Source organism: Aotus nancymaae, unplaced genomic scaffold, assembly GCF_030222135.1.
Source record: "Aotus nancymaae isolate 86718 unplaced genomic scaffold, 86718_ANA_hifiasm-v0.15.2.pri h1tg000064l_1, whole genome shotgun sequence".
Taxonomy (NCBI): Eukaryota; Metazoa; Chordata; class Mammalia; order Primates; family Aotidae; genus Aotus; species Aotus nancymaae.
Genome location: NW_026988479.1, coordinates 24,121,234 through 24,134,649, shown reverse-complemented (window position 1 = coordinate 24,134,649; position 13,416 = coordinate 24,121,234). Strand labels below are relative to the sequence as shown.

The 13,416-nt window shown below is 44.2% G+C and overlaps 1 protein-coding gene across 3 annotated transcripts in view; it reads right to left on the bottom strand.

Moving 5' to 3' along the window:
• Positions 1-10,654, bottom strand: part of ABLIM3 (actin binding LIM protein family member 3) — a 119,239-nt gene extending 108,585 nt beyond the window's left edge. The window contains exons 1-2 of one of the 3 annotated variants that reach the window (XR_010338785.1): positions 10,527-10,654; positions 10,070-10,169 (exon numbers count right to left, since the gene is read on the bottom strand). Coding sequence is in view for 1 of the 3 variants with exons in the window: in XM_012454416.3 (XP_012309839.1) it covers positions 10,070-10,082 (13 nt within the window). In the remaining 2 variants the exon portion in view is untranslated. Of the gene's footprint in view, positions 1-10,069; positions 10,396-10,526 lie in introns of those variants that run through there. The other 2 variants (XR_010338786.1, XM_012454416.3) reach the window with 2 other exon arrangements.
• Positions 10,655-13,416: the final 2,762 nt, after the last annotated feature.

The following is a 13,416-nucleotide window of genomic DNA, read 5'->3' as shown; positions in this document are numbered from 1 at the left end:
GCCATCATAAAAAAAAATTAAGCTGCCACTGAATAATTTAATAGAAAGTGATGGAAATTGTGGTAAGCCAGAGACCAAGTATATGCCCCATCCAAAGCAGGCAATTGCTGTTAGGAAGAAAAACTGGGTCAGGGTTGCAAAATCTTTTGATTTCGTCTTGTTTTTAAGAGAAGCCAGAAATCCCAATTTTGATTTCCCAATTTCCCGTTGTTGGCAAATAATTCAAATTCACTAAAAACCTGGCACAGGGCAAATAAGACATGTCCCTTTACACTGGCCACCAGAAGGCACATTTTGTCTATCTGTGTGACCCATGACGGTAAAGGCCATGCTGGTTCTATTTACTGCTGTGTCTCCAGCATTATGCTTGGTGCAGAGCTGGTGTCCAGTAAATACCAAATGAATGAACAAATGAATAATCCAATTCGTATTCCCTGTGTTGGACAGGCCCAGGAACTAGGAAGACTGGAAACCAGCATCATGACTAAATTCACTTACACTATTGAAAACCACAGTTGTGAGAAATTCCACCTGGCCGTAGGTGTGGGTGGAAAGCGTGGCAAACTGGCTGTTGACATACTAAGTTACTGGGGTCTTCCCATGTGGGGACCTCCTATGTGTGAGCACTTCCCTTCAGGTTCTCAGGAAGAAAGGATCCACCTCCATGGGTCAGGGATAGCAAAATGAGGGTTTAAACATCAAGACTAGATAGATAACCTTCGTGATACTGGCATTTAGTAACCAACTGTCAGCATCCCATGCTAGCATGGAGAGTGGCTAACATTCAGGGGAAACCAAACCATTAGAAAATCTCCTCGAGGAGTCATTTCCTTAACAAACACTACATTATGGATTGACTTGTGTCCCCCCAAACTTAGATTCGAGGCTCTGACCCTCAGTACCTCAGAATATGACTGTATTTGGCAATAGAGTCTTTACAGAGGTAATCAAGTTAAAAGGAGATCATGAGAGTGGGTCCTAATCCAATGTGACTGGTGTCCTTGTGGAAGGGGGAATCTGGACACAGAGATACACATGGACAAAGGTGCTGTGAAAAGACATAGGGAGAGGGCATCCATCTCCAAGCCAAGGAGAAAGGCCTCAAGTAGACATTTGTCTCGTAGCTTTCAGAAGGAACCCTGCTAACACCTTCATTTTGGACTTTTAGCCACCAGAGCTATAAGACAATACATTTCTGTTGTTTAAGCCACCCGATTTGTAGCACTTTGGTGCAGTAGCCCCAGCAAACTAATATATACTATTTTTTTTTAATTTTATAAACCTTTGTTATGTACCATGCACTGTTTTAAGGAATTCGTAACTAACTTATTTGTCCTTTATAACACCTCTGTGAGACAGGCACTATTATTATCCTCCTTGTAATTATTAGAGATGAGGAAGTGAGGCACAGAGAAGGTAAGTGACTTGCCTAAGGACACACAGAAAGTACAAGCAGGGCTAGAATTTGAGCCCAGCAACCTAGCTTCAGTCTGTGCCCTTAAGAACTGCAAAAGAAGAATTTATCTGGCAAAATACCCAGGAAGTCCAAGGTGTGCACACACTTCTGGTTGTTTTCTGTACTTTTACAATGGCTTCTGCCTAAAGTTGGGTAATAGCCAGTTGTTGACCATTTACCACAGCAGATGCTATCTCAGCAAGATAAAGCTTTTGCCAGATAGGAAAGCTGGAGTTTACCATTGATATCACTTCCTTTACGCAATCCAAGTGCTCTTGAAATCACATTGTGATTTTCTGAGATGTGTTATATTCATTATGGATGATTTTAAAATTGTTCCTTACATTATTCTTCTAACCCCTCCTTAGCCTCAAGTAATCATTTGTCAACAATTGCTTCATTCATTTGGGAAGCACTATTTTAAAACAATCTCTATCCATGTAGAGTAAATAATCGCTTCTACTTTATCTGTTTTGCAGATGTAGAATTTCTAGAGAGGGTATCCTACTGTGTTCTTGTGTGTAAGGAATCCTGTTCTTAAGGGATCCTTAGATTTCTTGATCTGGGCAACAGCATTAGCAGAGGAAGGTCACCATGCCCGTGTGCTGGGTGTCTTCTATTCTGAACTCCCTCACCTCTCCAGATCTGTTCTGCCTGCTTCCCTACTCTGGATTGTGCCCTGGGAAGCTGCTGACCTGTATGGACCTATCAAATGCCTTCCTTCCCCTCTGGCTTCTGACTGGATTTGACCAATGGGAAGTACTCATAGGAGATATGAGGAAGAGAGAAGAGCAGGGTCAGGATATTTATCCTCCCGGGTCTTTTCTTGGAACTAGGCTGGTTGCCTTCCTGAGGCCACAGCCACAGTTCCAGCCCTCATCCCACAGTTCCAGCCCTCACTTCATAGCCAGTTGGGTCTCTGGGTCTGGCCCAGGGCAGTTGTGGTAGCAGTGGGTCATGGGCCACAGTTACCAGGCTTCTAGTACTAGGCCATGCTTGCTGCTTCTTGTTTGTTTCTTAACGTCCTTCTCACACTCTTGCGAAGAGTCCTTCCATTTAACTCCTCTCAAATTGCCAATCTGTTCTCTGCCAAGACCCTACCTAATAGAATCCTCTTTTTCCTCTTTACCTTATAAAACAATCAGGGGCTAGGCCATGCAGTTTTTATTTTCTAACGGATCTTTCCCCTTATTTCTAGTTTTACAACCACCCAAATTTTGGCCCTCAGACATTTTCTGAACTAGGGCAATTGGGATCCTAACTTTCTGTCTTCCCCTTTGCAACCTACGCTAGGCAGGCTAATAAAGTTTCTATAGGCTTCCCGAGAGCTCTGATGTTCCTATGTAGAAAATCTAGCACCTACTGTAATACCAGAAGAACAGACTAATTTTTAATCAGAGGATTTGGTTTTAATGACATCATCTTTCCAGAACTTTGCTTTACTCAACTCCTTTGAGTAAAAAGTTGCCATCTCAACTTCAGACTCAAATCCATTCACTGAGACCCAATCTCTTTGAGTTTCTAATGTGATTTTGCTTAATCCTCACAAGAACCCTGCACCTTGGCATTTATTGCTCACATTTCACACATGATAAAATTCAGTTCAGAGGCATGATCTATTCTGTCCAAGACCACAGAGAGAGTACATGAAAGATCTTGAGTTTGAACTCAAGAATCCATACCCCGAAGCTCAGGTTCTTGCTGTCCCAGTATGGTATCTACTTATTCCATGACATCTTTGTGGGAGTTATATGACCCTTCAATACTCTATTCAACAGAACAAAGTCTATTCGAAAAAAGTAATTTGTTAGCATACCAATCCATGGTAAAGACCAATGAAGGGGCTAGAGGCAGGAGGAAGCCTATAAAATGAGTTGGAACGGTACATGGTACCATTGTTCTTGGTGCACTTGATGCTCTGGAGGGTGAGGAGGCCAGCCTCGGTGAAGTGTGAAGTGTGGGGGTGAGCAGAGGGGCTGGTGCTAGTGGGGAAAGGGCTGTCTGGGTGGAAGGAACCATGCATGCAAAATGGGCAAGAGCAAGCCCGTAGAGGGAATGGGAGAAAGCACATGTGACCAGGACACTGAGAACTGTGCACTGTAGACAAGATGGGGCTGGTCAGCAAGGCCAGGAGCAGCCCACGTGGGCCCCTATAGGCTTGCTGAGGAGTTTCCTTTCTCATCCTAGGAGCATGGGAGCCTTGCTTTAAGCAGAGTGTGATACAGGGTGGGGATGTGGCAGATGACTGAAGGGGGCTGGCATGGATGAAGGGAAATCAGTCAGAGGCTGCCCCAGTAGATCAGGAGACAAATGAGAGATCCTTGGAATAGGTTGGGAGTTCACAAGGGAAAGAAAGGCTGGATGTTGGATCCACCCTACAGAAGCCAAAGTGGCAATGATTGGCCAATTTCCCTCCTTTCCTCTGAAGTCCTTCACCAAAGCGAGTGTACTGACTCAGTATGAGCTCAGGCCTTCCTGAGCCTTGGGTGTTCTGCTCACATATTTGGTGTCTATTTTTTCCTGAAGCAGTCCTCTTTCCCCTCCCTCACTGACTCTGAGGACCAGGCCCCACCTGCTGTGCTCCACCCATGTCTGCCCACTACCTCACTCCAGTATCTCCAGAATTACTCCTTTCTTAATGTTCAGCTAGATTTCAGAAGGAAGGATTCTGATGAAACTAAAATTCACACTGAAGAGTCACTGACTAAGTTTTCTCTTGTTTTTGTAATCTAAGAAATATTTTTACGAGTAAAAAAATTTGCAAAATGTTTATAAAACATCTCATAATCCCATTTAATCCTTAAAAAATTCATACTTCAGGTGTGCATCTCAATTCATGAGAAGGATGTGACTGAAATCTCAGAGGTTGAGTGACCTGCTTGCTAATGTCATGAAGTCCACAATGACAGCCACAATGATGCCTACAGTGATCATGACAGTGTGACCACCCATCACTGGCATGATGCCAGTTGTGCCCATAGCCAAGGTACCACACTCTGCATAGTACACAAAACATTAACATTTGGTTTCCATTCCCAGCTGAGACATGCCTCATCATTTCCATTTTTGCAGATGAGACAACCATACTGAAGACCACACATCGAATACATAAAAAAATGAGAATTGGAACCTGGAACCATCTGATTCCAGGGCCTGCACTCTATCAACACTTATCACTGCTCAGGATGACAGCCCTGTGCTCCTCTTCTGCAGCTGAAATGATTAGGAATTTCTTATACGGATGACCCTTGAACAACATAGGTTTGAATTGTGTAGGTCCGCTTATACACAGATCTTTTTCAACTAAAGGCAGATTGAAAATACAGTATCTAGACAAATCAAAAAAAGAAAATGACAGGCCAATATCCCTGATGAACATAGATGCAAAAATCCTCAACAAAACACTACCAAATCAAATCCAGCAGCATATCAAAAGTTAATTCACCAGGATCAAGTAGGCTTTATTCTTGGGATGCAAGGTTGGTTCAATATATGCAAATCAATAAATGTGATTAACCACATAAACAGAATTAAAAACAGAAACATATGATTATCTCAATAGGTGTGGAAAAAGCTTTTGATAAAATCCAACACACTTCATGACAAAAACTCTATGACTTCAGTGAAGTTTCAGGATACAAAATTAATGCACAAAAATTAGTAGCATTTCCATACACCTATAACACTCAAGCTGACAGCCAAATCAAGAACATGATCCCATTTATAATAGACACACACACACACACACACACACACACACACACACACACAGAGAAAGAGAGAGAGAAAACCTAGGAACATACCTAACCAAGGAGGTGAAAGATCTCTACAAGGAGAACTACAAAACACCACTGAGATAAATTACAGATGACAAAAACAAATGAGAAAACATTTCATGCTCATGGATTGAAAGAATCAGTATCATTAAAATGGCCATACTGCCCAAAGCAATTTATAGATTCAATGCCATTCTTATCAAGCTAGCAACATCATTTTTTACAGAATCAGAAAAAACAATTCTAAAATTCATATGGACTCACAAAAGTGCTCAAATTATCAAAACAATCCTAAGCAAGAACAAAAGCCAGCAGCACCATATTACCTGACTTCAAACTATACCATAAGGCTACAGTAACCAAAACAGCATGGTACTGGTACAAAAAAAGACATATAGACCAATGGAATGGAATAGAGAACCCAGAAATAAAGCCACATACCTACAGCCATCTGATTTTTGACAAAGCTGACAAAAATTAAGCAATGGAGAAAAGATTCCCTATTCAATAAATGGTACTGGGATAGCTGGCTAGCCACATGCAGAAAAATGAAACTGGACCCCTACCTTTCATCATATACAAAAACTAACTAAAGATGGATTAAAGATTTAAATGTATGACCTCAAACTATAAGAATTCTAGGAGAAAACCTAGGGAACACCATTCTGGACGTTGGCCTAGAACTTACGACTAAGTCCTTGAAAGCAATTGCAACAAAAACAAAAATTGACAACTGGGACCTAATTCAACTAAAGAGCTTCTGGGCCAGGCGTGGTGGCTCATGTCTATAATCCCAGCACTTTGGGAGGCCGAGGCGGGTGGATCACAAAGTCAAGAGATCGAGACCATCCTGGTCAACATGGTGAAACCCCATCTCTACTAAACATACAAAAAATTAGCCAAGCATGGTGGCGCGTGCCTGTAATCCCAGCTACTCGGGAAGCTGAGGCAGGAGAATTGTTTGAACCCAGGCGGCAGAGGTTGCGGTGAGCCGAGATTGTGCCATTGCACTCCAGCCTGGGTAACAAGAGCGAAACTCCGTCTCAAAAAAAAAAAAAACAAAAAAAGAGCTTCTGCACAGCAAAATAAAGACACTATCAACAGAGCAAACAGACAACTTACAGAATGAAAGAAAATATTTGCAAACTACATATCCAACAAAGGACCAATATCTAGAATCTATAAGGAACTTAACAAGCAAAAGCAAAAACAAAAACCAAAGAAACCATAAAACCATTAAAAAGTAAGCAAAAGACATGAACAGACACTTTTTAAAAGAAGACACAGAAGTGGGCTGGGTGCAGTGGCTCATGCCTGTAATCCCAGAACTTTGGGAGGCTGAAGCATTTGAGATCACAAGTTTAAGATCAGCCTGGGCAACATGGTAAAACACTGTCTGTACCAAAATAAATATACAAAACTTAACCGGGCACAGTGGTACCCACCTGTGATCCTAGCTACTCAGGAGGCTGAGGCGGGAGTATTACTTGAGCTCAGGAGGCTGAGCCTGCAGTGTGCCATGATTGCGCCACTGAACATCAGCCTGGGCAACAGAGCCAGACCTTATCTCAAAAAAAAAAAAAAAAAAAAAAAAGGACATACAAGTGGCCAAAAAAGTAAATTAGTTCAGCCACTATGAAAATCAGTTTGGCGATTTCTCAAAGAACTTAAAACAGAAATACCATTTGACCTAGCAATCCCATTACTGGGTATATATCCAAAAGAAAATAAATCACCCTGCCAAAAAGGCACACATACTTACATGTTCATTGCAGCACTATTCACAATAATAAAGATATGGAATCAACCTAGGTGTCTATCAACAGTAAACTGGGTAAAGAAAATGTAGTACATATACACCATGGAATACTATGCACCCATAAAAAAGAACAAAATTATGTCCTTTGCAGCAATGTGGATGCAGCTGCAGGGCATTACCTAAATAAATTAATTCAGGAACATAAAACCAAATACTGCACATTCTCACTTATAAGTGGGAGCTAAACACTGAGTACTCAGACATAAAGATGGCAACAATAGACACTGGGGACTACTAGACGGGGAGGGGAGGGAGGGGAGAAAGAGTTAAAAAACTATTGGGTACAATGTTCTGTACCTGGGTCATAGAAGCAAGTGTATCTCAAAGCTCAGAATCATGTAATATACTCATGTAACAAAACTCATGTAACATTCACATGAACCTTCTGAATCTAAAATAAAAGTTGAAATTTAAAATAAAATACAGTATTTGCAGAATTTGAAACCTGCCTACACAGAGGGCTAACTCTTCATATAAGCCAGTTCCACAGGGCCAGCTGCAGGACTTCAGTATGCACAATTTTACCAATCCCCATGTGTACAAAGGGATGACTGTAATCTCACGCTTTGCCTCTATTTCAGTGTTGACATTTGAACCATTGATTAGGAGTTGTACTCAGTGTCAGATGTGTTATACATCCAAGTAGCTTTCACAATCCAACAATTAACCGCATGACTTGAAGAAGCCACTGAGCATTAGCTACAACGTTTCTGAACACCGCTTCAAATTTTCACCCACAAAATTGGTGAAATTTTACCAAATTTTACCGGCGCCGCTGATAAATACCCATCTCACAGGTTCGGTGGGACAGTCTGGCGAGCTCAATCAGGGGAGTGCTTAGCATGGTGGCTGGTAGAGAGTGAGGACTAAATTAATAAAAGTAAAAGAAAAACTAAGCAAGAGTTTCTATTAGGGACAATATCAGGCATGAGGATCAAGTTCAGAATTTCACATGTCAACTGGGAGCTTTTTTGCTTAGTCAGATCACCCAAGGACCCCCTGCCAATGCCCTATCTTTATCACCCTATGACTCTGTTACTCCTTTTCTTATGAGGTCTGATGTCTGTTGTCTGCACTTGAAGACTTTTGGGTTTGGGAAGTACATCCATGATGATAGAGTTAAGCCCCCCAAAGCTCTGGGCTTGCTATGTCCCCCAGGTGTCTGTTTAGAGAAGCACTTCCTCCTTAGGGGGGATCTGGGGCTTCCAAGCCTGCCGAGCCATGCCCCTCTGTTCATTTTCCACTACTGCAAAATACACACACTCTCCCTGCTTAGAAAAAGTAGTGGCATTTTTGCCAGTCCTCATCTTCTGCCATATTCAACTCTATTGGTTATTTTTTTCTTTTCTTTTAAAGAAGGATAGTCTGTGTTTCCTTCTTTCAGGAATACTCAGTATTGCTAGTAGGACGGGAGTTCCTTAGCATTCCAGGGAGAGAAAAGGGCAGAGTCAGTTGCTTGTTTCTTGTCTTAGTTTCTTGAAAAATAGATGAGCCATCTTTCTCTTCTGTCACTTAGTGGGAAAGGACTCTCATAAATACATGTTTTTTTCCTAGAGATAGAAGTGACAGACAACTCACATCTTTATTTGCCTGAAAACATGCAAATGCAAACATGTGACCCACTAGATAGGGGCTACAGGATTTTGCTCTTTTCCTGAGCCCGGTATGAAGCCAAAACACCATTCCAGCCTGGCAAAATCAAAAGGCAAAATTCTTTGGCTGTAAGAGGCAGAGGGAGTCCAGCCACACTCGCTTGCTTAGCATCAATATGTAATACACAAAGGAAGACAGAAGAGAGATGAGTCATACAAATACGTAGTAAATAAATATATTTCAGTTTCATCTCAGTAGCTTTTGCTTTGTTTTTTTCTCTTTTCTATGCCAGCAGTCTTGAAATGGAGGTGGGGGTGGGGTGGGGTACGTGAGGACATAGTAGGTTTCGGCTGGATAGTTTCAATAAGGTCTTGACAGTTCTGGCCTTTCTGCTCGGCTCTAGCTTTTTAAGAAAAAACCTTGTAGATTCTTAGATTAGAAGGCTTTCTAGTTCAACCCCTCTCATTGTACAGATGAGCAGTCTGAGATGCAGAGAGGGGACTGACAACAAAGTCACAGACCCAGGGGAGTGACTGTGTGTAGGGGTTCTCTGGTTCAACAGCCCCATGCGATGCTGGAATGACCTAGACAGGTCAAACTGACAAGAGGGCAGGAGAGTGAGTCTGGAACCGAGACGTGCCCTCCCAGGTCATAGCACCTCTGCTGTGCCCACGGCTAAAGGGACTACACTGAAGAGAAACAGACTGTGCCATCTCGTGTTTCGGACTGCATTCTCAGTAGCTGAGGCCCAACCTGGCAACAAAATATCTGGTCCTGGCTTTGCAAGCAGTTGTTGCCTCTGGCATGTTAGAGCCCTTGGCCAAAGGACTGTTCCTGTCCTCTTGTTCTCAAGGATAGCTAACCAGCCTGCATGAACGCAGAAACCAGCCTTGGGCCCACCGGGCTGCAGGCACACGGGAGCTTTCACCATCTCCAGATCCAAAGGTGGCCTGGTGATGATTTGTTTATCAAACTGTGGATTCCCAGCCCACTGCCAGCCCACACCCACCTACCCACCCGCCTGCCCACAGGCCAGCCTCCCTGCTCTTGCCACCTCTGGGGCAGGCAGGGCCCTCCATGGTTTTCCAGATGTGTGCAGGGAGGTATCCTCAGAGCCCCCACAGTCAGACAATGGCCACACACTGCTTCCTAGGCCTTCCCAGGCAGTGCTAGAAGGAGACAAGCAGCCTTCCCAGCAGAGGCAACTGGCGCCGCTGATAAAATATTGGCAAAATGATCACGAAGGCCAGAGTCATAAAGCTTTCCCTCTGCCAAGGAGCACAGAAAGCACCAAAAAGGAGCCTGAGGGTCATGTGTCCAGAGATGCCAGGCTTCCTTCCTCCTTCCGGGCGGCCCGAGCGCAGGATCCTGCACCTCCCGCCCCCATCCCTGTTCCCATGGCAAAGGAGAGGAGGATCCACTTACTGCTAGTGTTCATGGTGATGTCTCTGCACTGGGTCTTTCATTCAATACGGAGGCCCCGGCTGCTTTTTAAATCTTCGGTTCTTCGAACCTCACTCATCACCTGGGGGGTGAAAAGGCAGTCCAGTGCCAGCTCTGTATCCTCAGGTGCTCTCTCTCCCTCTGCTGTCCCTTCTCTCTCTGGGCTGTAGCCACTGGCCTTGAAGGCGCGTGGACTAATACGCGCAGGTGAGAGCAAGGAGGAGGAGGAGGGGGCAGGACACCGGCGCCTCGGTCCTCCTGCTCCTCAGATCTGAATCCCGGGCAGAAGTGCGGTTGGCAGCGCCTGCTCGCGCGCAACCCGCACTATTGCTGCCCAGCGGCTCCGGAGCCCAAAGGGGGTGTGGACCATAGGGAGGCAGGGCGGGGGCAGCGCGTCCCCGCCCGGCCTCAGGGAGCAGCGACCCGCCCCGGAACCCACCTCTCGGCCAGTGTCGGGAGCCAGAGGCCCCTGCCCCGGCCCCTGCGAGCGATTCATGAATCCTGGTCCTCGTCTGGGGTCTCGAATTCCGGGGCGAGCAATGCGAAATAGGAGAGCTCGACATCCATGATGCGGGCTCGCGGCTTGGCAGCGCGGGGGGCGCGGCCGCTCGCTGCTGCCACCTGCTGGACGCACCGGCGCGTGTCCGAGGCCCCGCCCCGCCGGGCTTCTGCCTGGGCCCTGGGGTGCGATGGGGGATGGACGGGACCCTGTGTCCTGGGACCAACCAGGGGGGTGCTTGAGCGCTTGTTTTCCCTCCCTTGATCCTGAGGTCTAAGGGCTCGACAATGACAGGGAAAGAAATATCATTGAGGGGGCCGTGAAGGAAAGCCTGGCTTTGCAGGAAGACAGTTTCCACCCGGCCCTGCTGCTGGCAAGCTTGGTGCAGTCAAGGCTTGAGGCGGTCACTACCGTCGCTGCCTCATCTTCCTCAACTGTGAATGTGGCGTCCGGACAAGTGGATGAGACAATAAGGGGTTCCTCCAGCCTCCCAGCCTGTGTCGCCTGTTCCCTCACTGATTCCCTTTATCCCCCATCACCGACTTATCATTAGAATTGTTTATTACCTCTCTTCCCCACGAGAATGTTAGCTCCATGAATGAATGGGTCTGTCAGTAGGGTTCACCTGCAGGGCCAGGCATGTAGTAGCTACCAATAAATATTTGTTGACAGAGCAACCCAGACGTTTTCTGGGTTTAATATTACAGAGCCCTAAGAGTAGACTGCCTAGGCACCCCACCCTGAAACACTTTCCCATCTGAGGAGAACAGCAGGTATGTGGTCTCACAGGTCCACGCCAGTTTTTGTATGGTCAACCAACTCTTCCCCCAAGTTTTTTTTTTTTTTTTTTTTTTTTTTTTGTAATTATATCTTATAGGTGTGTATTTTAGAATTTGATATTCCAAAGTTTTTAGGTCATAATTGATTCAGTGGGGTAGGGCTCTTGACATTCCTGTGACTACTTACTCTGTCACTTTCTGAACCTAATTCATGATCATAGAAGCATGACTTTTGAGTGCTGAAAAACAAGACTGAGAGGACACATGATCCTTGTCTATAGCGTTACTCCAATTAGAGCATGTGCAGACTCAAAAGGCTGTGAACACTCACAGCCCCAGCTTAGACAAGGAAACAGTGGGTCAGAGAGGCTGGGCAACCTGCCCTAGGACACACAGCGTCTTGCGGCAGAACTGGACCACATCTTCTCACTTCTAGCTTAATCCTATGTGAGAGTGGCTCAGTGCACTAGAGTCTGGGATGTGAGTGTAAGATTGGGTAGCTGCCATATTAAAATGGGGAAAGAATACCTTTTAGATAAATACAATGTTTCTACCTTACACAGGGAGGAAAAAATTGATATGGCTCATGACTCCAAGAGGTGATCACCATTAAAGAATCTTTAGGTAAACCGAAGGATCAATGGATTTGAAACACATTTGATAGCTTGTTAGGAATTTTGTCCAATGGGGTGGAGGTAAAAATAGCCCTAACATCCTCACAGGCATTCTCAAAATTTTGTATATGTAACAGACACCTGAGATACTTCGAAAAATGCAGATTCTCAGACTCTGGACTCCCCTGCACAGTATTTGAAACAAACATCCCAGGTGATTCATAGCTCTTTGCTATTGAAAAGGGCAGAGGCCTAAAATAGCTTTGAGAACATAAGTGATTAGCAAATATTTAAATTATTCCACTTTATGTGTCCCCTACATTATAAGATGGAATTTCCTTATTCAATTCCCAAGTTGCAGGTAACTTACTAGGTTCTAATGCTTGGAAAAATATATTTTTCTGAGAGAAAGTTCAGATAACTTAGACATATAAAATTAACAGTTGTTGTCCATGAACATATTTAGTTATCACCCAAAGCCTCAATGTTCAGAAAATTTCAAATTATAGGACATAGTCAAATAAAAGCATGATATTGATTCATTAGTTCATTCACTCAGCAATTATTGAGTGTCTACTTTGTGGTAGGCGCAGGGCTGGCTTCTGGGGATACTGTGGAGAACAGGACAGACAAGAGCTCTACCCAATAATGGATGATTGCAGAAAAAATAAAAAAAATAAAGAAATAAAAAGAATTTCACCCTCATAAACATAAATCCAGTTCTAGGGCGGCAGGGAGACAATTAACTGAGCAAAACATAAATTAGCTAAACCCGATGGTGACCTGGGGAAAGCCCAGGTGCCATTTCCAGCCTTCCTGACTTTTAATCCCAGCTTCATCACTTTCTGGTAGTCTCACTTTGGGGAAGATAGCCTCTATAAGTCTCAAAGTTTCCATCTCTACAAGGGTACAGTGCCTACCTTTTGGATTGTTGTGTGCATTCAAGTACTTAGTGTAAGGCATGACAAATGAAGGCTTGATGCATGCTAATTATTAGTATCACCCCTCACTTATACCTGCCCTCAATGACAGTGCTGTCCTTTTCTACTTATGGAAATCTGTTAGGCTTGTCCACAGAGTGGTGGCCATGAAACCATGCCTGAATATTTTCTAACTAATGGAGATTAATTGATGAATTATTCTTGTCTGGGATTCTCTTTGATAATATATCCAGCTAGATGCCGAAGAATTCAGCTCTTAGAAGAGATCATTGGGTCTTGGACAACTTTGTAAAGACTGAATAGCATCTGCTGGGGGAATAGTCTTATTTTCTCTGCATAGTTTATAAGGACAGGAAAAAAGGGGTTAAAATAAGCTAAAAAAGCTATGCTCTTGGGGATGTCCACAACAATCAGAGGCAGCGGGAAAGACGCAGGAGGAAGCTGGGGGTGGGATTCTCTGTGGATTTGGCTGTGAAAGTCATCAGGAGATCAGTGT